Source organism: Prosopis cineraria, unplaced genomic scaffold (assembly GCF_029017545.1).
Source record: "Prosopis cineraria cultivar Desert tree isolate PC_DT_omini unplaced genomic scaffold, ASM2901754v1 PC12, whole genome shotgun sequence".
NCBI classification, from domain to species: domain Eukaryota; kingdom Viridiplantae; phylum Streptophyta; class Magnoliopsida; order Fabales; family Fabaceae; genus Prosopis; species Prosopis cineraria.
In genome coordinates, this window is record NW_026555343.1 from 4,070,224 (window position 1) to 4,094,064 (window position 23,841).

At 34.1% G+C, this 23,841-nt stretch overlaps 1 protein-coding gene and 2 pseudogenes across 1 annotated transcript; all 3 read right to left on the reverse strand.

Moving 5' to 3' along the window:
* Positions 1-6,195: 6,195 nt before the first annotated feature.
* LOC129288014 (putative receptor protein kinase ZmPK1) lies at positions 6,196-9,308 on the reverse strand. The gene has a single exon (XM_054924319.1). The coding sequence runs from the start codon at positions 8,947-8,949 to the stop codon at positions 6,511-6,513; it is 2,439 nt and encodes an 812-aa protein (XP_054780294.1). The 5' UTR covers positions 8,950-9,308; the 3' UTR covers positions 6,196-6,510.
* Positions 9,309-10,849: 1,541 nt separating this feature from the next.
* On the reverse strand, positions 10,850-13,572 carry LOC129288036 (putative receptor protein kinase ZmPK1; annotated as a pseudogene).
* Positions 13,573-16,727: 3,155 nt separating this feature from the next.
* On the reverse strand, positions 16,728-23,199 carry LOC129287497 (putative receptor protein kinase ZmPK1; annotated as a pseudogene).
* Between the last annotated feature and the right edge of the window lie 642 nt (positions 23,200-23,841).

The window sequence follows — 23,841 nt, forward strand, 5'->3', positions numbered from 1 at the left end:
TGCATTCAGTTTCTTTCATTCCTCTCTCTCATTTACTGTGGTCATGTGTTCCTAATGAGTTGTCCATCGAGTCTCTCGTCTATAGCAATCCGTCCGTCGCTATACCGAGTTTGTTGTCTGTCATTCCATCTCTGTCGCTGCTCATCATCCATTTCTACATCACACTGTCTCTATTTTTTTTCTCACGTCGTCTGTTTCTGCATCACGCCTTCTCTGTTTCTGCATCACTATCACTACCGTCTCTGTTTCATCACTGTCTCTGTGTTTCTACATCACATCGTGAAGTCTCCTGTCTCACTATTCCAGATTTGCATTGTTGCTGTACACCGAAGGAAGCGACACCACGAAGACCATCATTGCTGTCGGGCATCGCTGCTGTACATTAAAGGAAGCGACACTGCGAAGACCTCCGTTGCCACCGTGAAGATCATTGTTTTTCACCGTGAAGATTACACTGTGAAGGTATTTTTTTTAATAATTAATTTATAATTTAATATATTGATATATTTATATATATATTTGAGAATAAGTTTCACATATATTTTTTTTAATAATCAATATTATAGATAATCTAAGAATTGAAGTTATTTATATTAGAACTATGAAGTATTTGTAGTTGATAATTTAGATTAAAGTTGAGGAAACTATTTGAACATTTTTATTTTATTTATGAAATATTCTTTTAAGGGAGATTATTGTTGTTAATTAAATTACAATTGATTGACAGAATTTAGATTCATTACACTACTAAATTTTTATTTGGATGAATTGATTTTTTTTAGTTTAAATGATTGACAGATTATTGTTGTGGAATTTGATTGTTTGAGATTGTTTGATCATTTGGAAGGTTCTTCTTTTAAGGAAGATTTTGTTGAATTTTTTTATAGAAATCTAAGTCTTTTATTTCTTGAATTTTGATAATCATATTAGTGATATGGATCATAAGTGGATGTTGGCTAATCGATTATCTAGAGAATATTGGGATGGTGTGAATGAATTCATTGAATTTGTATTTTGTAGTGATCAAGACTCCCATGGAGTCATGTGTCCTTGTTTGAAATGCTGCCATGAAAAAAGAGTAAGGCTAATAGAATTGAAAGATCATTTAATATGTAATGAAATTGATCCAACTTATACTTGTTGGACCATGCATGGGGAGACAAGGAATAATGCAAATGATTAGAGGAATAGAGCATTTGATCGTGATGGTGGGACACATGATGTTAACCGTCTTGATGAAATGATTGATATGATTGAAGAGGATCTGAGGGACTGTCTTGAGATGTTTGAAAGGTTGAAGAGTAATGCTGATAAACCATTATACCCCAATTGTAAAAAATTCACAAAACTATCATTTATTTTGAAATTATACAACTTAAAAGTAGCGAATGGATAGAGCGATAAAAGTTTCATATATTTACTTGAACTCTTATAGGAGATATTACTTGAGTACAATGAGGTTCTACCTAATACGTATGAGGCTAAAAAAGTGCTCTGTTCTATTGGGATGAGCTATGAGAAGATACATGCATATCCAAATGAATGTGTCCTCTTTTAGAAAGAGAATTCAATCTTAGATAAGTGTCCAAAATGCGATGCATCATGTTATTAGAAAAATAGATGTAGCTCGGCGAAGGCATTACAGTATTTTTCTATCATACCAATATTTAGACGCCTATATAACATTACAAAAGATGCTAAACACTTAATATGGCATGCTGACGAGAGAATTAAGGATGGCAAGCTACGACACCCTATAGATTCTCCTCAATAGAAAAAGTTTGATCTTATGTACCCTGAGTTTAAGGTTGAAGATAGAAACCTACTCCTTGCACTAGCCATTAACGGAATGAATCTACATGGCATGCAAAGTAATGATTATAGTACATGGCCAATTATTTTGATGATCTACAACTTTGCTCCAGCATTGTGCATGAAGCACAATTTTATGATACTGTCATTGTTAATTTTTGAGCCTCAACAACCAAGAAATGATATAAATGTGTACTTAGCTCTTTTGATTGAAGATCTGAAGATTTTATGGGAGATAGGTATGGAAGTTTATGATGGGTATAGAGAAGAACATTTCATCTTGCGAGCAATATTATTTGGCACCATAAATGGCTTTCCTGCCTATGGCAAGTTATCAAGGTACAGTATTAAAGGACAAGATGCATGTCCAGTTTGTGAGGAGTCCACTTGTTCAGTGCAATTAGAACATTATAGCAAGAAGGTCTTCATTGGTCATCAGTGATTTTACTGCAAACACATAATTATCGAAGAAGGCCTTCAATGGCTACCCGGAGAAGGGTAGAGTTCTCATGCCATTAACCGGTGAGTAGCTCTTTAAAAAAGTTAAAGATTTAAATATTGAACTTGAAAAACCATTTATAAGTAAGATTGTTAAGAATGGTTGGAAAAAGAAGTCCATATTCTTTGAGCTACCATACTGGAAGACCTTAGATGTTAGGCATTTCTTGGACGCAATGCACATCAAAAAGAATGTCTGCGACAATCTTGTTAGCACATTACTCCACATTTCAAGAAAGAATAAGGACAGTATTAATGCAAGGATGGATTTGATTAGCATAGGGTCAAGAGAAGAGTTGGCACTAGAGAGGAAGGAAAAATGTACTTTTTTACCTCCAGCAACTCACACCTTGTCTAAAAAAGAAAAATTAACTTTCTGTGAATCCTTGCATGAAGTTAAAATGCCAGAAGGATATTCTTTAAATGTAAGTAGTCTCATATCTATGAAAGACCTCAAACTAGTAGGTCTCAAGACTCATGATTGTTATATCATCATGGAAAATTTGTTGCTGATAGGTATATGATCCATTTTACCAAAGAAGGTGTGAGCCACGATTACTAGATCTTGTTTCTTCTTTAAGGCAATTTGTAGTAAGGTGATTGACTCAGAGAAATTACCAAAGTTAGAACATGAAATAGCTAAGATTTTAAGCGGGCTCAAAATGTATTTTCCACCTTTGTTCTTTGACATCATGTTTCATTTATCATTTCACTTAGTTAAAGAGATAAAGTTGTGTGGCCTCGCTTATTTGAGATAGATGTACCCAGTAGAGCATTACTTGAAAGTATTAAAAGGATATGAAAAAAATCAAAGTTAGCCCGAAGTGTGTATTGTTGAGAGGTCCATCGTGGAAGAAGCAATTGAATTATGCATTAGATATCTCTCTAAAGCGGATGCCATTAGGTTGCCAAAGTACACAAAGGACACCAGAGGTGAACAGGGTGGAATCATTGGGAAGAAACTCATTAGCATAGATAAGATACAATGGGAGCAAGTTTATTTATATATTTTACACAACACTGAGGAAGTTCAATCATATGTCAACGAACATAAGGCAATAGTTAAGAGTTAGAATAAAGGTAAGAATGAAACTTGGCTAGCAACATATTACAACTAGCAATTTATATATTGGTTTAGAGCTCGCATCTTTGAGGTGTCCTACTCATTAGAAAGGTTGAGGTTTTTGGCCAGGGGTCTCAAATTTGAAGTATTTTCTTATACAAATTATGTAATCAATGACTTTACATTTTATATGAAAAGCCAATATGCTCAGAGAACTATGTAAAATAGTAGTGTAACACTTGTAACTCAATCAATGCATGTCTCTAGTTTTAAAAACAAGAACCCAATCTATGCAATGATGTCATATTTCAGGATTATAGAGCACATTTAGGAATTGAATTATATCAAGTTTCGTGAACCTGTCTTTTGTTACATGTGGGTTGACAATAAAAATGGCTTTTGAATTATGAATTGGGTTTTATTCAAGTCAAATCTAGTACATAAAAATTGGTATTATCTAAAGAAGTTGCAAAAACGCCAATCAAAGTGAAAGAAAAGCCATCAAAAGGATCTACTTCTGTGACTAAAGCAGGAATGACCAAACAAAATCTACTTAGTTAAAATATCCTCACCAAAATGCACTTGAAGTAATTATGCGAACAACATTTAAAAATAAGATTTGTGAAGTAGAATTTGAAAAGGAGATTTATGGTGAAATGATTAGCGAAAAATTAGCGGTTGAAAATATTAATGAGATTCTAACTAAGGATTAGCTACAAACCACACAATTAGTTTATACATCAGGTACTTTCTAAATTTTATTGTTTATTGTGGTATTTATTTAATTTTAGTTGTGAATGATTCTATTTGTTTTCATTTTAGGTACTTATATCATACTTTTGTGGTGCTGGGCTCATTGATAACAAAATTTTCATTTATTAACCCTCACAACACTAGTACCTACAGTGTTGAGTACCATTTTCAAAAGATTACTGATTCATTCAAAGCTAAAGGCAAAAGAAACATGCTATTTTTAGCTCTTTACAATCCACGGTAAATTGTTATTGTTGTTTATTTTTAAATTTAGTTGATATTTTAATGAAATATTTTATTTTTTTAGGCAATATTAGGTGCTTGTTTGTATCAATGCATTTATCCCTGTGATTTATCATCTTGACTTATTAAGAGATAATGACTTTAAGAACTACAAATCTATGAGGATATTATTTAATCAATAAGTTTTTAGTTCTATATTATTTATATATGTTTATTATAATAATTAGTTTTTACTTAGTATGCTTAATCATTATATAATAGGGCTCTAGCACATTATCGAGGTGGTGAAGGTCTCCCTCCAAACACCGAAAGACCTAATCTTGTTGAGTTTTATTCATGAAAAGAATAAAGGTTTGCATTATTTTTTTAATAAAATAAGTTGGTATGTATCTAAATGATTGTTTGATTGATATTTTATGTTCGTTATTTTGAATATTTTGTTCTGGATTGATGTAAAATTTTTAAAAAATTATGGAACTTTCAAGTTATAGGGGAGAGTTTGCTGGATTTTCGACAGTAAATACTTGTATCATATATATGCCTTTATCCCTGAAGTATTTTAAATTAAGTTAAAATTTATTTCTACCATATTTTGATAATGACATCTTTCATTGTTTTATAGGTACCTATACAATTATAAGGTTGGGAGTGTAGATACTATGTTATGAGCTTATGAGAGAAGTAATCACACAACAAGAGTTGATCATTTCTAAAAATGTAAGTCAAAAGCTTTGAAATTAAGTTAATATAATGTTAATTACTTATATATTGCTTTCATATCTTGTGTAGTATTTTATTGGAGTAAGATCTTTGCATTTTACTTTGAACAAATAGAAGATTTAGTTGAAGAGTGGTTAGAATATATTATTGGCTGTTTGTGATAGGAAGTTAGATTTCAATGTTAAAAAAATAAAAATAGTTTCATTTGCTAAGCTTGTTAGAAATTAAACTAATTAGTTAGGAAATTGAAATTGTTGTATCAATTTCAAGTTTTTTCTTTGTATATAAATTTTTATGTTGATATTATTTCTGAATTAGTTTTTGATATTGTGATTAGTCATTGTTAAAGAGATATAAAAGGAGAAATTTTAAAAAATCTATTTAAAAAAAAATCTACAAGAGCACTCTACATATGTCACTCTACAGGAGCTCACATCAGATGAATGCTCCTGTATGCTGATATATGGGAGCGCTCTTCTAGTGAGCGCTCCCATATGTGCCTCAGCCAACCATTTTTGGCCCTTATATATGGGAGTGCTTTTTGAAAAGCGCTCCTATACATTTTGGAGCGCTCAATATGGGAGCGCCTTTGAAGCGCTCCCTAAGATAAAAAAAAAAAAAACACTCCCATAAACTTATTTTATAGTAGTGTCACTTTTAAACTAACCTTATCTTTTTATATTTACTCCTATTAAATATCCTACAATAAATATAAAGTCATTATCAATAGGGGCACTTTTAAAAAAAAAGACAAATGATTACACCTCGAAAGGTTAAAAATATCTTACATTTTTTAATATTTAATTTCTTAAAAAATATCTTATATTTTTTAACAAATGAAGTATAATATATTTATTTTGTTATTAATATGTTCTACATGAAGCATTGCGCCAAAAAAAAAAACACAGAAGATCCAAATTTCTTTGAGAGGCAAGATAGAGATAAATTGCACTAGATAGCAAGAGTAAAGGATCATTTGGATACGGGCAATATTTTCCTTTAATTATGTAAGTATATAACCAAAAAAAAAAAATATTTTCCTTGACAAGGGCAGCAACGGTGAGAATGTGAGAAAACTTTTTTTTTAAAAAAAGAAAATTGATAAATTTACAAACAAAATAAAGCTCTAAGTTTATTTTACTGGATTCAAATTAAAGATAAACATTATTCATATTTGAGATATACAAGAGTCAAAAACAAGGAAAGACAAGGGAGAAAAAAAGATAATTAACGTAACACCCCAGGGGGATTTCCTCTCTCAGACACGAAAAGAAAGAAAGAAGGTAATTCTATAGTATTATTACAGCAGAAGCCAAATCTCAGACCTAGACATATGGAGATTGATAATACCACAAGAAACAATTGATGATACCATCAACGAAACTGCATATATGGACATTTTTAAGCCGTCATGCGCATGACTAAGAAGCATCATTTTCATGGCACTGAAGCATCTCAACAACTTGGCTCATGGTGGGCCTCGCATCTTTGTCATCCTCCACGCAATTCAAAGCCACACTTGCCAGAGTTTCCATCTTCATCTTCTTAACCTCAAACTGTGATCCAATGGCTGGATCAATTATTTTCTCCACCCAACACGACGATGTCAACGACGACCCTTCCTCCAACGACGTCGTTCTCTTCCTCTTCTCTCTCACCCACGTCACAAGCCTCCCATTCTGTGCCTCTTCTCCTTCATCACTCCGACTTCCCATCGTTGTCGCACTCCTTCCTGTTAACATCTCCAACACAACAATTCCATAGCTGTAAACATCCACCTTTGACGTTATTGGCAGATTGAAAACCCATTCCGGTGCCATGTAACCTCTCGTTCCTCTTATCATTGAGATGCTTTGAGCGTTCTGTTCATTTCGATTCAGAAGCTTAGATAATCCAAAATCTGCTACCTTGGGTTGATAGTTTGAAACTAGAAGGATATTCTGAGGCTTTATGTCACAATGCAGAATCCACTCCAAGCATTCTTCGTGTAGGTATGCTAGTACTCTTGCTGTTCCCAGAGCGATATTGTATCTTTTGGTCCAACCCAGAGTGTTTGATTTGAGATTTTCTGCTAAAGAACCATTTTCCATGAACTCATACACCAATAGTCTATGCTTTCCCTCAGCACAATACCCCCACATTTCAATCAGGTTCATGTGATTAAGCTTACCGATTATGCTCACTTCTGCTAGAAATTCAGCTTCATCTCGTTTGGCTCCAATGTTGTCATTATTCAGCTTCTTTATTGCAGCGATTCGCTGATCAGGCAATACTCCTTTGTACACTATTCCACCTGCTCCTCTTCCGATTTCTTCTGTGAATCCTTTCGTTGCTTGTTTTAGTTCAGAGTAAGTATATTTTCTGAACCCAAAAGGAGAGAGAAAATTGTACCCTTGTTGATTGACATCTGATTTTTGTTTGGTTCTCATCAAAGAGCACGAAGTTATAGAGATGAAGAGGGCTTCAAACACCCCAAGTGCAATGGAAAACCAAAGAAAGAACTTCACAAAACTGCTGACATGTCTCTTGGTATAGGCTCTTTCCAGCTTTACTGAACAGACACGACCATTTTCTTGAGCAGATTCTTCATCCGCAAAGAACGAACCATTATTTCTTCTGGTTTTAGGCAGTCTCAAGTAGGTTGTTCCTCTGAAGTTTGGTGATCGACGACCATTGAGCAGAACTTTTTTCGTATAGCATTGAAATAAGCCATCATTGTTAAAAGAGTACTGAAATGCCCTGCACTCACAGTCTTGTGAGCATTCATTCTCACAATCACTAAAACTGATATTTTTCTTATAAATATAGTCATACCCATATAGCTCAACATCAGGCAATTTGAAGAAGGTGGACTCATTTCTATCGCATGAGAGCTGAAATCTAGGTTCACACCCATAAGACCAATCGCTATGGTTCTTCACTCTATATCCCGGAAGACATGAGCACTTTCTTCCTTCCCTTGGATCGTGCGTGCACGTGCTGTTAGCACCACAAAGTCCATGCACAATACAAGGACTAGATATGGCTTGCCACGACACATACCATGGATCATTCTGATGTTGTCGGCTGTACACGCGAATGTTACCATCAGGATCCATCTTCAATCTTCTTTGCATCACAACCCCATAATCCGAAGTTATGAATCCGAAATTATCTGTTGAGTTGAAAGTTCCGATAGAATCTATCACTGCGATTCTACTACTGTTATAGGTGGTCCTTCCTGCTTCCCAACTCAGAAGCCATTGTGCTGGCCAGTATATGCTTGAGACATCCGGGCCGTCGTATAAAAGGCTAAGAATGTTGTCATCATCGAAGACAAGCTTGTAAAAGCCACTTGAATGGTTGGTGCTGCTTCTGTCGGAGACAAGCTTTGTGTATCTTGTGAGTTGTTGTCCAGGAAGTAGAGTGTCTGTTGGGAAATCGAAACTCTGCCACAGAACATTGCTTTCATTTGAGTAGAGTTCAGAGAGCACTAGATTTCCATTGTTGTTGAGAATCAAGTATGTCGGAGAAGACGAGGTTGTGTCGGTCGACCACGCGTTGAATTGTCCGGCGTCGGAGAGGACAAGGTTTCCGGTTTTGAGGAGGGAAAGTGATGACCGTTTTCCGTTGATAGGTTGGTCACGATTTGCCATCCAAACCACGGTGGGGTTTCGGGTGAACCAGACAGCGAAGGCATAGGCGTTTTCACCGACAGCATAGAAGCCAGCAGAGAAGACACCGTCCGGTGAGAGAATAGAATCTTCTAGTTTCTCCACACAGAGAGAGAAGCCACTGTTAAGCGAGGACGATGATGAAGATGAAAATTGGAAAGAGAGAGACAAGAGAAGAAGAACGTGGAGGATTAACGAAAGAGCCATATCAATGTGTAATAGTTGAACAGCGACGATACATGCAATGGGATGGGCTTTGATTGTATATGGAGAAGAAGGGGAATTGTTCGTGGTTTAGTCTTCCATGATAGACTTCCAAGTCACAGCTTCTGAATATTTGACCCCTTTTCGGGTAGCTTTTTGGGAAAATTGGCCACTAGGACCAAAAGACCAAAATATTTGGGAATAATCCTTGAATGCAAAAATACAATTCGCAGCAGAACCGGACCATGAAACCCTAATATATTTTCAGAAAAAATAACAAAAGATCCTTCATTTTTCTGTGATCTCTTGAAGCCATGAATCTTCAATAATCAATATTCCGGAGATGAGTACAGAAAAATAAAGAGTATTTTGATAGTTTGACTAAAAAAGTATTGTCTTCAAAAATCACGGTCCCTTGCAAGTTTATTTATTCATTTGGGACTTACACCAAAATATTTTTTTTTTTGTTCTTACAGTCAATTTTCCCTGGCTTTATTATTGTTATTATTATTATTTCGAAAATAATAAGTTTTTCTTTAACGTTCCTCGTGCCTCTTGGACGTGGTTATTTCTCAGCTGGCAGGTTTGGGACTTCACGTCCTCTCGAGTATTGCAACACCGTCAACTCGCAAGTCAGGCCGCCTTTGATACAGTATTTCTCCTTCTAATTTTCCATACATAAAAATTCATATATTCATTTGTTCAAAAAAAAAATCACATTTTTATGTATTTTTTTTTTGAAGTTACAAAGGGCATTTTCTTATTTATATAATCGCATTTATATTTTCTTCGTTTTATTCTACTTACGTACTGCATGTCCCTTGGATATTTTCTCATTATTTTTGTATCTACTATTTAACTTGGCCAAAAATTCTACATGCAACTAGAAGTATATATAACAAGTTTTTAAATGTTTAAAAGTTATTGAATTATCTTGTGGATCTTATTTTTCTGAATTCAAACTCTCTGCCTTCTACTTTACGTCTTTCAGTTTGATTTTTCTTAGAACGTGAGCAGTACGTTGGGAGAGAAATGAATGGGAGGGGAAAAAAGAAATAACGAATAAAGGAAGAGTTTGTGAAAATATTATTTAGCAGAATTATGATCAGTACCTTCCTATTGACTTCGAAGAAATTCCTTTCTTATCTTATGTCACGGAAATCCTCGTCATAAAAAATCCTTAGATAAACTTTAGTATTTAATTAGACAACAATGTCCCTAATATGAAAATATATGGTTAGTAATATTTCATTTAGAGAAAATATATATAACATCAACACCGTGTGTGTGCATCGAAAAGAAAAGTAAGTGAAAGAGAAAATTGATTAGAGGAGAAAATAGGAAGAATAATAATATATCTTTTTCCTATTTTTATAGTAGGAAGAGGAAATAAGAAGAAAATAAATACAAAGGAGGAAAAGAGGCACATTCCTCAAGAGGTAAATAGTTTATGTTATTTAGTATTTATAAAAAAAGGGAGTTGTTATGAAAATAAGAAGAATATAAGAGAATGTGATGGAAAAATAAATAAGACCAAAGAGAATTAGAGAGAAAGGAAGAATAACATTCATTCCCATGGCTATCTTGATCAAATATATGGTACATAGATTCTATTTATAAGCTCCAACTCTAGACAAGATTAATTTATATTAAGATACAATATATAATTTTTGAGTTTATGGGTGTTAAAAATGAGAAAAAAAACTTTTAACCAAAACTATCCATTAGAGAAGTTATGTAGTGTGGGATATAGAATTCCAAGAGTTGAGAAAATTTATAAACATCCACATAATGTAATATTTATAACAGGAGTTCGATAATTGCACATAAAAATTCAATACTATGAAAATTTTCTATATATGACTATGGGATTTCATTTTTCTTAATATATAGTAAACCCATATGTGTAAATTAAACTTAAATTTTCTGGATATAACAACCAAATAAAGTACAAATCACTTGACCAATGGAAATTAAGTTTAGCGAGGGTGACTATTTGAGCTCGCTATTTTTGGTTGTTGAGCATAATTCTCCAAACGCCACCATCGAAGGGGCTGCAAGTCCAGGTCAAAAAAAAAAACAGAGGAGACTGCAAGTAATTTTTTGGGCTCTCGAGAATGACTAATTAACAAGCATCATCTTCATGGCTTTGAAGCATCTCAACAACTTGGTTCATAGTGGGCCTAGCATTTTTTGTCTTCTTCGACGCACTTTAAAACCACATTTGCCAAAGTCTCCATCTTTTGCTTCTCACCCTCTCCAATGGCAGGATCTATGATCTGTCCACCCAACACCACGAAGACGAGGATCCTTCAATCTCCAACGCTTTCATTTTCTTCTCTCTCACCACGTCACAAGCCTCCCATTCTGTGGCTCTTCTCCTTCATCACTCTGAATTCCCATCTTCATCATCGGACTCTTTCCAGTTATCATCTCTAACACAGCAATCCCATAGCTGTAAACATCCACCTTTGACGTTATTGGCAGATTGAATACCCACTCAGGAGCCATATATCCTCTTGTTCCTCTTATCACGGAGAAGCTTTGAGTGTTTTGGTCACTTCGATTTAGAAGCTTAGATAAGCCAAAATCTGCTACCTTGGGTTGGTAATTTGAGTCCAGAAGAATATTCTGTGGCTTTATGTCACAGTGCAGAATCCACTCCAAGCATTCTTAATGTAAGCAGGCCAGAAACCTTGCTGTTCCAAGAGCAATGTGGTATCTTTTGGCCCAATCTAGAGTGTTTGATTTGAGATTTTCTGCTAAAGAACCATTTTCCATGTACTCGTACACCAATAGCCTATGCTTTCCCTCAGCACAATAGCCCCGCATTTCGATCAAGTTCATGTGGTTAAGCCTCCCAATTATGCTTAATTCACCTAGAAATTCAGCTTCTTCTCGTTTGGCTTCAGTGCTGTCATTCTTCAACTTCTTTATTGCGGCGATTCGCTGATCTGGCAACACTCCTTTGTACACTGTACCACCTGAGCCTCTTCCAATTTCTCCTCTGAAACCTTTCGTTGCTTGTTTAAGCTCAGAGTAAGTAAATTTTCTGAACCCAAAAAGAGACCGAAAGTTATTGTAGCCTTGTTGATTCGAATTAGAGTTTTGTTTGGTTCCAATCAAAGAAAACTAAACTATAGAAATAAGGAGGACTTCAAACGCCCCAATTGCGACAGAAAACCAAAGGAAGAACCTCACATAACTGCTGATGTGCCTCTTGAAATAGGCTCTTTCGAGCTTTACCTCACAAATTTGATCATTTTCTTGCACAGACTCTTCTTCTCCAAAGAAGAAACATTTTTTCCCTTCGTTTTAGGCATCTCAAGTCGGTGATTCCACTGAAGCTTGGTGAGTGATGACCATGGAGCAGATGTCTTTTTGGATGGCATTCAGGTAAGCCACCTTTTTTAAATGATGAGTACTGAAACGCCTTGCACGTGCAATCTTGTAAGCATAAATCCATACACTCCTTATAGGTAATGTTTTCGTGATAATTATAGTCACACCCGTATAGCTCAATACCAGCAATGGGAAGAAAGTAGAGTCATTTAGAGCACATGAGAGTTGAAATTTAGGTTCACAACCATAAGACCAATCGCTATAGTTCTTAACTCTCTATCCAGGAAGACACGAGCACTTTCTTCCTTCTCTAGGATCATGCTTGCATGTGCTGTTCTCCCCGCAAAGTCCATGCACAATACAACCATCAGACAGGGCTTGCCATGACACGTCCCATTGGTGATTACTCTCAAGGCTATAAACTCGAAGGTTGCCATCAGGATCTATTTTCAATCTTCTTAGTATCGTAGCCCCATAATCAGAAGTTGTGAATTCATAGTTGTCTGTTGACTTGAATTGTCCAAGAGAATCTAACACTGCGATATTCCCCCTCTATTGAAGCTGAACCTTCCAGCTTCCCAACTCAAACGCCATGGAATAGGCCAGTATTTGCTAGAGACATCAGGACCGTCATACAAAAGGCTGAGAATGTTGTCATCAGCGAACAAAAGCTTGTAAAAGCCAGAGGAATGGTTGGTTTCGCTTCGGGTGGAGACAAGCTTTGTAAATCTCTTGAGTTGTTGTCCAGGAAGTAGAGTGTCAGTCGGGAAATCGAAGCTCTGCCATAGAATAATAATATTGCTTCCTTGTGAATGGAGCTCGGAGAGTGCAAGATTTCCACTGTCATTTAGAAACAATTGTGTCGTTGAAGACGAGAAGGTGTCAGTCGACCAGATGTTGAATTGGGCGGCATCAGAGAGGACAAGGTTCCCGGTTTTGAGGAGGGAAAGTGACGACCGTTTACCTTTGACAGGTCGGTCACGGTTTGCCATCCAAACGACGGTGCGTTTTTGGGTGAACCAAATGGCGAAGACAAAGGCATTTTTACCGACGGCATAGAAGCCAGCAGAGAAGACACCGTTTGGTGAGATTATAACATCTTTTTTCTCCACTGTGAGAGAAAAGTCACTCTTGATTGGTGATGATGAAGATGAAGATTGAAAAGACAGAGGTAAGATAAGAAGAACGTATAGGGTTGAAGCAACAGCCATATCAATCTTCTAAGATTAGAAGACCGTTCAAGAGGGATGAAAATAGCAAGAAATGGGCATGATTATATATGTGTGTGTGGAGAAGACCAGGAATTATTTGTGGTTCGGTACTCGAATTATAAACCTTGTAGTCAGATTGTCTTCTGGATATTGTGAATCGCTGCTCAGACTTTCGGTTTTTCCTTCAGCCTGAGTCACCGTTCAGACTTTCAAATCATAACGTTTCATACTCATCAATTCGGCAGCGTTTGATCCGTCACTTAATTTTTTTTTTTGTTATTACTCATAAATATTCTCACATCTTTTTTAAAATATGTTCGTTTATTAACTGTGAACATCTCTTTTAATAAAAAATTTAATTTAATATTGATTTGCCATATTGTATGGAATTAATCCCTACTCATAGATCCAATTCTCATTGGTTAAAATTATATCATCATTTCTTATGTGTATTTCATGTAATTAAAATTATGTAAAGAAAGAAATATAAATGAAAAAATAAATATGATGAAATTATTTTTTATATTTTTCCCTAAATTTATTACTATATATAAACATTCAAAAAAAAATCCGAATGGTTATGAAACTACTAAGAAAATGAAAGTTGGCCCTTTACTAATTCTTTTTTTTTTTTTTGGCAACTCTCTTACTCCTAATCTACATCTTATAAGTCAAAAGGTTGTAAAATAACAATGGCATTTCCTGCGAGCCAAAAGGTATAATCAGGTGGGCTAGGGAATTAACTTAAATAGGGGAAAGTTGGTGCGTAATTGGTGATAAAACTGCTGTAATAGAATCGTATAAAAATAGATATTTGTGCCATTAAAATAAAATATAAGAAATGCCAGTATATTTTACGTGATCTCCTTGGCTTTCTGATACTATGCTTCTTTATTTTTTCTCTTTTGGGTAAGGTTTTCGTTTAATAATAAGATCTGATTCTCACCTAAATGTGAGTCATAAATTTGAGTTAATTAAGTTATTTATGATAATATGAGTTCTTATAAATTTTATCTAAAATATATAGAGTGCAGTTGAACATGTATGGATAGTATATCACACAATCTTTTCGTGTAAATGTATATTTTTATTTTTGAAATATTCCCTGAAAAGTATCCAATACGTTAAAGTATTTGTCAGAGCATATAAAGTAATTAAATTGGAGCATCTTCTACCTTGCATTTAAATCCTTAGAAACATTCATTAAGTGAGAGTTCAACGTTCAAGTTAAGTCAACTTGTTCTACCGGACATTTTTTTGAGATTCCAACAAAGTCTTCACATTGGTAATAGGATCTAATCTTCCGTCTCTATGTGTGTTTTCATTCTCTCTGTCTCTCCCAAGAGCATGCCGTAGCTTTGATGAGTTGTCGGAATTTAATTCACCTAAAATTATATATATATATATATATATATATAAACAAACGATCTTGGATAGTAAAGAGTTTCTAATATTAATTAATTAAATAATTTTGTGATTATAGACAGTTATATTGAACAATTTTTAGCATTTTTAATTAGCATTTTCTTATTTAATTAGAACATCAAAGAAATAAATAAAATAAAATAAAACTCTGCAGGCGCTCGTTCTAACTCTGAATTGACAGTATGGTTATTAATATTGATAGTGTTTTAAGCATTATTGTCGTTGTACATGTAGAATCATATGCCACTCGCTATATATATATATATATGGTGTGTGTGTGTGTGTGTGTGTCCGTTTGGAATTAAAAAGAAGACGCTTGAAGGGTTAATGTGCTTTTCAAACTAAATTCTAGTATTACAAGAAGGGCAAGACTTATGTATATATAATATGTTTTTATTCAAAAAAATCATGATATGTGTCTTTTAATCTGTTAATAACATTAATAATAAAAATTTATTATAGAATAAATAATTTAGAAAAAATTTAATATCTTGATTTAATTGAAAATAAGAATCTAAAATAAATATATAAATTTTTCAGTTACCAAGAATAAGAAATAATAATGCCCATCATCATATATATCAAAATTTCATTGGATATATTCGATCTTATGATTTTTTTTCCCTATTTGACTTTTGATTTTTCTTACATATTGTGAATTTGAGATCAATTGTTTTGTACTCCCTTGCAGTCTGTTGTTTATTAGCTAGTTATTTGTCCTCACATATAAATTTGGCACCAATAACAAATAATGGACTACAATCTGATATACATAACTGTATAAATTTCTCTTTCTATCGCCTCGTAATTTGCTCTCAACTAATTTTTTAATTGCTGGTAAAAAAAAACTAATTTGTTAATTATTCCCTCGTAATTTCTCCTTCTCTTTCTAGTCAATTGTGACTCTTCTACCAAACATGTAAATTTGTTTTCCAGTCTCAAATCTTATTACTCAATAAGTGTTCAGGTCATAGCGTTAGAATTTTATTGATGTTTGAAAATTTATGCTTGACCATAATAATTAAGATGAGTTAAAGGATTAATTAAGATGAGTTAAAGGATGGGAGAGGAGTCTCTTCATTTTCTTCCTCTCCATTTTCCAATCATGGCCGTTCATTTTATTTTATTAAAAGAATTTATTTAATTATAAATTTGATGAATGATCATCATTAGGAAATGCAGTGAAAAGAAGAGAAAGGAAGTGGAAAGAACCCTCTCCCAAGTTGCATTTTATCCATTTCTCTACAATCATATGAAATGTTGGATTAAGATATTGGGCACAATAATAAAAAGTAAAATAATATGCCTTTATTCTCAATTTCCAATGAGAAGATAGAAAATGTTTGTTTTTAAAATTTGTGATATTTATTAGGGATAAAAATAAAAATTAAAATAATTTTTATACAATTTTAACTATCTAACTAACTAACTTGGTACTTGTAAGTGACTTGTAATAAGGATGTGAGGAAGGTATACTATTTCTCTTATGGTATTTATATATTTCTCTTTAGTTATAATATATTTTATATTCTTATTAATATGTTCTACATCAAGCACTGCACCCAAAAAAAGAACAGAAGATCCAAAAAAAAATTTCAGAGGCAAGACGGTGATAAATAGAACCGGATATTTTCCTTGACAAAAAAAAATATTTTCCTTGACAAAATATCATTTGGATACGAGCAATATTTTCCTCTAACTATGTAAGTATATGACCAAAAAAAAAATATTTTCCTTGACAAGGGCAGCAACGGTGAGATTGCGAGAAAACTTGAAAAAAACAAATTTAAATGAAAATTGATAAATTTACAAACGAAAAAAAGCTCTAAGTTTATTTCACTGGACTCATATTAAAGATAAACATTATTCGTATTTGAGATACAGAAGAGTCAAAACAAAAAAGATAATTAACGTAACCCCCGGGAGGATTGCCTCTCTCAGACTCAAAAAAAAAAAAAAAAGTAATATAGTATTATTACAACAGAAGCCTAATCTCAGACCTAGACATATGGAAATTGATAATACCACAAGAAACAATTGATGATACCGTCGAACGAAACTGCATAAATGGACACGTTTAAGCCGCCATGCATGACTAATTAGAAGCATCATTTTCATGGCTTTGAAGCATCTCAACAACTTGGTTCATGGTGGGCCTCGCATCTTTGTCATCCTCCACGCAATTCAAAGCCCCACTTGCCAAAGTTTCAATCTTCATCTTCTCAACCTCAAACTGTGATCTAATGGCTGGATCAATTATTTGCTCTACCCACCAGCACGGCAATATCAACGACGACCCTTCCTCCAACGACGTCGTTCTCTTCCTCTTCTCTCTCACCCACGTCACAAGCCTCCCATTCTGTGCCTCTTCTCCTTCATCACTCCGACTTCCCATCGTTGTCGCACTCCTTCCTGTTAACATCTCCAACACAACAATTCCATAGCTGTAAACATCCACCTTTGACGTTATTGGCAGATTGAAAACCCATTCTTGTGCCATGTAACCTCTCGTTCCTCTGATCATTGAGAAGCTTTGAGCGTTTTGTTCATTCCGATTTAGAAGCTTAGATAAGCCAAAATCTGGTGCCTTGGGTTGGTAGTTTGAATCTAGAAGAATATCTTGGGGCTTTATGTCAAAATCACTATTACAAAAAAAAACATTTCTACTATTCTAATTCACATTCCATTTTAAAAATTAGACTTATAAAGAATACATTCTACATCACCCAAAAAAAAGAAGACATGGATTGAAAAAAATTATTATTATTTTAATTTTAATAAACCACGTCCCCTTATAGTTTGGGAGGACGTGGCTTTATCAGAATCCATGTGCCCCTCATCTTGAGGGAAGTGGCTTTTAACAGAGCCACCTGGCTTCTCAAACCCACGTCCCTCTCCTCTTTAAGGGGACGTAATGGTTTGGAATATAATTTTATTGATGAAGATGCTTGAAGAAAATTTGTGAGGTCACGAGACAATTCTAAATTTTGGATAAATGTTGATATAATTAATAACTTAATTTATTTTTATTTAGTTTACAATTGACTTACTTTATTTTTATTTCATTATAGGAATTAAATGCTGTAAATAAAGAGAGACAATCTAAAAATAAATATTAGCATTACTTGTCTTGGGGGGATATAGGAAGTTGGACCAAAAACTTAAGGAAGTTGATTTGAAGCAATTGGAGGAAGCTACAAGACCTGACCCCAGTATTGTTGATCATCTCCCGGCTCCTCCAACTCGTCAAAGGAAATGGAAAGAGGCTAGAATCAAGAAAGGCCAATATATTACTCCGGAGGTTGCTGAAGTTGCCCAATGGATTGTAAGTAATTATACTAAACGGATTAAATTTTAAATTTTGTATCTTTTAAGATAAATTCATTAATTGTATATTGTAGGATTCACTTGAGGAACAAGTTTCTCAAGATTCATTTCAATCCACTGGAAGAATGGATATCTTGGCATCAACAATTGAAACGCTAGATTATTCTGGTCATGTTAAGGGATAGGAAAAGGAGTTAGTCTAAAGGAGTATTTTGAACCAATTTCACGAGGCTCATCAGGAGTTGTATCAAGAGCTAAGCTTGATGATCTTCTAGTAAAGGTTAGAGACGAATGTGCTCAAAAGTATAAGCAGGATAATTTGTTGTTTCGTGAGTAGATTTTTCAAGAGGTTAGATCTATGGTCACCAACATGAAAACCACACAAGACACTAGACAACAGGAACCCAAAGTTTTCATTACTTTTAATTAGTTTAATATTCAATTTATTTTATTTTCTTTTATTTTCTTTCATTATGTTTACTTATTTCTCCAGACTTCTCCCATACTTTAAAACACCAAAGATAGCTGTAATCCACCAGAGATGGCACTACATGCCTCTAGTCTCTTAATAGAAAAAGAACAAGTTTGTTTGTTTTATTTGGATAATCCTTGGAAGCAGATTATTGGTTCAGCATGGCTATATATACTCATAAAAACAATTCATAACATAAATATTTTGAACGATCAAGTGAAGGTGATGGTTGAAGTTGTTCTTGAGCCAAATGTGAATGTTCCATTCCCTACTGATGAGGTTGAAAAATTAGGTGAGGCATTGGGACAATTCATTTTATAGCCTAAAAGACTTGTTGACACGCAGATGACAATTTCGATGGTAGAAAAACTCTTCACTATTCTTTGATTTTCTCTTTTGATTACTTATATAATTTTTATTCATTTCATGTTTCATTGAGATTTTGATGATGCTGAGGATTGCTCTGCTCTGTTACAATTACATGAATTTTTTAAAGTAATGACAAAGCCTACCAATTTGGCAATGTCTAAAGGAATTGTGGGTATAGACAAGTCATATTTTTTTACAATGGACAAGAAAGACATCTTGAAATTCTTGTTAATGAGGGAGTTGGATATCCCATGGGCTATGTTATCTATCTTGTAATTTTATTACCTCTATTCTATCTCATTTTCATTTATTTTAATTTATATGCAATAATTTTTGTGTCCTTCTATTAATAAGTTTCTTAGTAATATTTGCATTGGACCACAGAAAGATTAATTTGAATTTTTATGTCCAGCTTCTTTGACATTGACTCACAATGATATCAATGATAGGATGAGATATGTGGATAATACTATTTCAAAAATAAAATTGCCATGTTATCTGGCCCTAATTCTTGAAGGGCAAGTTTTTTTATATTCATTTATAAATATATGTTTAGTTTGATAATTTTTTTATGCTTTCATGTACTAATTTCTTTTGTCTCTTTGTAGTTACCATTGGTTCCTTTATGCTATATGCTCGTATTTGCATGAGATCTATCAGTTTTGTTTCATGGGCAAGCAACTAAGTGCTGAAACTAAAAATATGTTCAACACATAAGTTAAGATTATTTTTATAAATATTAGATAATTATTTTATTTTAATACGTTATATTTTATTTAAACTTCATGATAGAGCATTGAAGATATATTATATGACTGGCGGGAAGCATTGCCCAACAAAAAATATATCTTAAAAAAATCCCTTACCAACTTAAATTTTTCCAAACTTAAGTAATTTTAATTCAATACTTTTTATCCACAACTTTTTTATATATATTTTTGTTTATACTTATCATTCGATTCTTAATTTTTAGTGCTATCGCCAGATAAGAAGTACGGAGTGTGGATATTATATTATTCATTTTATGTATGAGATCATTCAATCTGAAACTAACAAAAATTTGAACATGGCAAGTTCCATTATTATTTATTTTAATAATATTAGCTTTGCAAGGCTTTAGAATTTGGATATCTAATGAACATCTGATGAAAATTTGCAGCTTTTTGACAATGAGTACCCGCATACCAGTAAAGACATAACTGACATTCGAAACAATTTAGCAAGTTATCTTCTTCAAGAGCTATTTACATAGTGATTTTATAGTTTGTCCATTAATTAGATAGAAGGATATAAACCCTAATGTGTTCAAATATTTTGCAAGAATTTGGCTGTAAATATTAACATTTGAATAGGTGACCATAGTTTTGTTGTTCCAATATATTTGGTATATTTTGTTGTGATAGTTTATGAATGACTGTAAATAAGTTGCTATTTGCTGAATTTTTGTTGTATAAATTGGCTGTTTCTGTGGTATACTTTGACAGATTCTATTTTGGTTATTAAGAAAATACAAATTATATATAAAAAAATTACAAAAACAACATCACATTATTAAAAGAGGGACATAATACAGAACAAACCACATCATCCTTATTATGAGGAGGACGTGGGATGGTAGTGTGGATGCAAAACCATGTCCCTTAATTAGTGGAGGGGAAGTGGGTTCTTAAAAACCACGTCCTCCATTATAGAGGGGGGTGTGGTTTCTCAAAGAAACCACTTCCCTATTATTATTGAGGGATGTGATTCCTTATCAAATAGCCATTTGGAATGACAAACTATGTTTCCCTTTATAGAGAGGGACATAGTTTCTTAAAGAAACCACTTCCCCCTTATTAATGAGGGATGTGGTTTTTCTCTTATGTACTTTGAAATGAGAAGTCACGTCCCCTTGATTAGAGGAGGATGTGATTTGTTTATGAACCACGTCCAAATCTTATAAGGGGGGACATGATTTATATGGAAATCACACCTCTATTTAGTAAAATGGGGACATGAATTATGTAAAAATTACCTCCTTTAGTATTAAAAGGGACATGGTTTATTCTTTTTCACGTTACAGATATTTGTGATGTGGATATATTTTAAGTCACCCAGTATGATGTCCTCTCTAATTGTGACGTGAAAAGGTCTAAAAATGTGACATAAAAAATCTATTTTATAGTAGTAAATGCAAAAAATCTATTTTGTAGTAGTAAATGCAGATCCACTGCAAACATTCTTAGTGTAAGTACGCAAGTAGCCTTGTTGTTCCCAGAGCGATATTGTATCTTTTGGTCCAATCCAGAGTGTTTGATTTGAGATTTTCTGCTAAAGAACCATTTTCCATGAACTCATACGCCAATAGTCTATGCTTTCCCTTTGCACAATAGCCCCACATTCCAATCAGGTTCATGTGGTTAAGCCTACCAATTATGCTCATTTCCACCAGGAATTCCCTTTCTTCTTGTTTGGCTCCTACGTTATTATTTAGCTTCTTTATTGCAGCGATTCGCTGATCTAGCAATACTCCTTTGTAAACTATTCCATTAGAGCCTCTTCCAATTTCTTCTGTGAACCTTTTTGTTGCTTGTTTGAGCTTTGAGTAAGTAAATCTTTTGAACCCAAAAGGAGAGAAAATTGTAGCCTTGTTGATTTCTAGCAGACTTGTGTTTGGTTTTGATCAAAGAACACCAAATTATAAAAATGAAGAGGACTTCAAACACACCAATTGCCAAGGAAAACTGAAGGAAGAACTTCACAAAACTGCTGACGTGTCTCTTGGTATAGGCTCTTTCGAGCTTCACCGAGCAAAAATGACCAGTCGTTTCTTGAATCGATTCTTCTTCTTCCTCCTCAAGGAACGAATCATTGTAGTTTAGGGATTTGGGGAGTCTCAAGTAGGTTAATCCTTTAAAACTTAGTGAATGATAACCATTGAGCATAACTCTTTCGTATAGCATTGAAATAAGCCATCGTCCTCTTTAGGAGATTATTGAAACACCTTGCACTCACAGTCGTTCAAGCATTGTTGCTCACAGTCACTATAAGTGATGTTATGCATAAAATAAAAGTCATACCTATATAGCTCAACATTGGCCAATTTGATGAAGGTAGACTCTTTTTTATTGCACAACATTCGAAACTTGGGTTCACACCCATAAGACCAATCGCTATGGTTCTTCACTCTATATCCTGGAAGACACGAGAACTTCGTTCATCCTCCTCTTGGATCATACTCGCAAGTGCTGTTAGCCCCACAAAGTCCATGTACAGTGCAAGTATCAGATATGGCTTGCCATGTCAACTCCCATTGATTATTTTGTAGGTTGTACACTCGAATGTTACCATTATCTATTTTCAATCTTCTTTATATAGCCACGCCATGATCTGAAGTTCTGAATTCGTAGTTGTCTGATGAGTTGAAAAATCCAAGAGAATCTAACACTGTAATTCTACTACTATTGTAAGTGCTCTTTCCAACTTCCCAGCTTTTAAGCCATGGGGAAGGCCAGTATCTACTGGAGACATCGGGGCCGTCGTACAAAAGGCTAAGAATGTTTTCATCATCAAAGACAAGCTTGTAGAAGCCAGTGGAATGGTTGGTTTTGCTTCTAGCAAAGACAAGCTTTGTATATCTTGTGAGTTGTTATCCAGGAAGTAGAGTATCTATCGCGTAATCAAAACTCTGCCATAAAATATTGCTTCCTTATGATTGGAGCTTAGAGACAAAGAGTACGAGATTTCTGTTGTTGTTAAGAATCAATCGGGTCGGCAAAGACGAGGTGGTGTCTGTCGACCACACATTGTACTGACCGGCATCTGAGAGGACAAGCTTTCCGGTGCGGTGGATAGAAAGTCATGACCGTTTTTCGTTGACGGGTGGTGGTCACGGTTTGCCATCCAAACCATTGTAGGGTTTTTGGTGAACCAGACGGCGAAGACATAGGCGTTTTCACCAACAGTACGGAAGCCACCTGAGACGACGCCGTTCAGTGAGAGAATAACATTTTCCTGTTTCTCCACTGAAAGAGAGAAGCCACTGTTAAGCAATGATGATGAAGAAGTTGAAGATTGGAAAAACAGGGATAAAAAGAGTGGAATGTGAAACATTAATGAAACCGCCATGTTTAATGATGTTAAGGTCAAAAATAGTATGAAATAGGCTTGATTATATAGGCGGATTAGATGAGGAATTTCTAGTTTCAAATCACAACTTCTGAATATGATTTGCTTGGTGTGGCTTCTTGATGGTTGCTGGTTGAAAATGCATTAATTTTTCGTTCTCATTAAAGTTGGGACAGAACTTCGTGTGACAAGATCATTATCAGAAGCGAAGCGTGTGATATATTCAACGATTATAAAAATTCAATATAAAAAAGTTTTTATTTTACAATATGAAATCCCAAGCCATTTCTAGATCAGCATTGGGGGGCATAGGTACTCAAAGGTTTAATATATATATATATATATATATAAAACTTTAACTTAAAGTATTCCCATTTGCTAATTAATATCGTGTCAAGTTGTCACTGTAATAATACAAATATGTTTGAGAAAATCACATCCAAAAACTTGAGAAGCAAATTGATCTCAAAAAAAGATTAAACAATTATAAAATTGCTCCATAAGACCAATAGACATAAATATAATTAAAATTTATTGTAAAAAAACAAAACTACCCTTCACATTTTTTTTTTAAATTTCCCCCACCATCACTAGCCAGCAGCTCTGCCGTCAGTTGCTGGAGTTTCATAAGTAATTTATCAA

Coding starts and splice junctions, on each gene's coding strand:
- LOC129288014 (XM_054924319.1), bottom strand. CDS start 8,949: ATGGCTCTTTCGTTAATCCTCCACGTTCTTCTTCTCTTGTCTCTCTCT.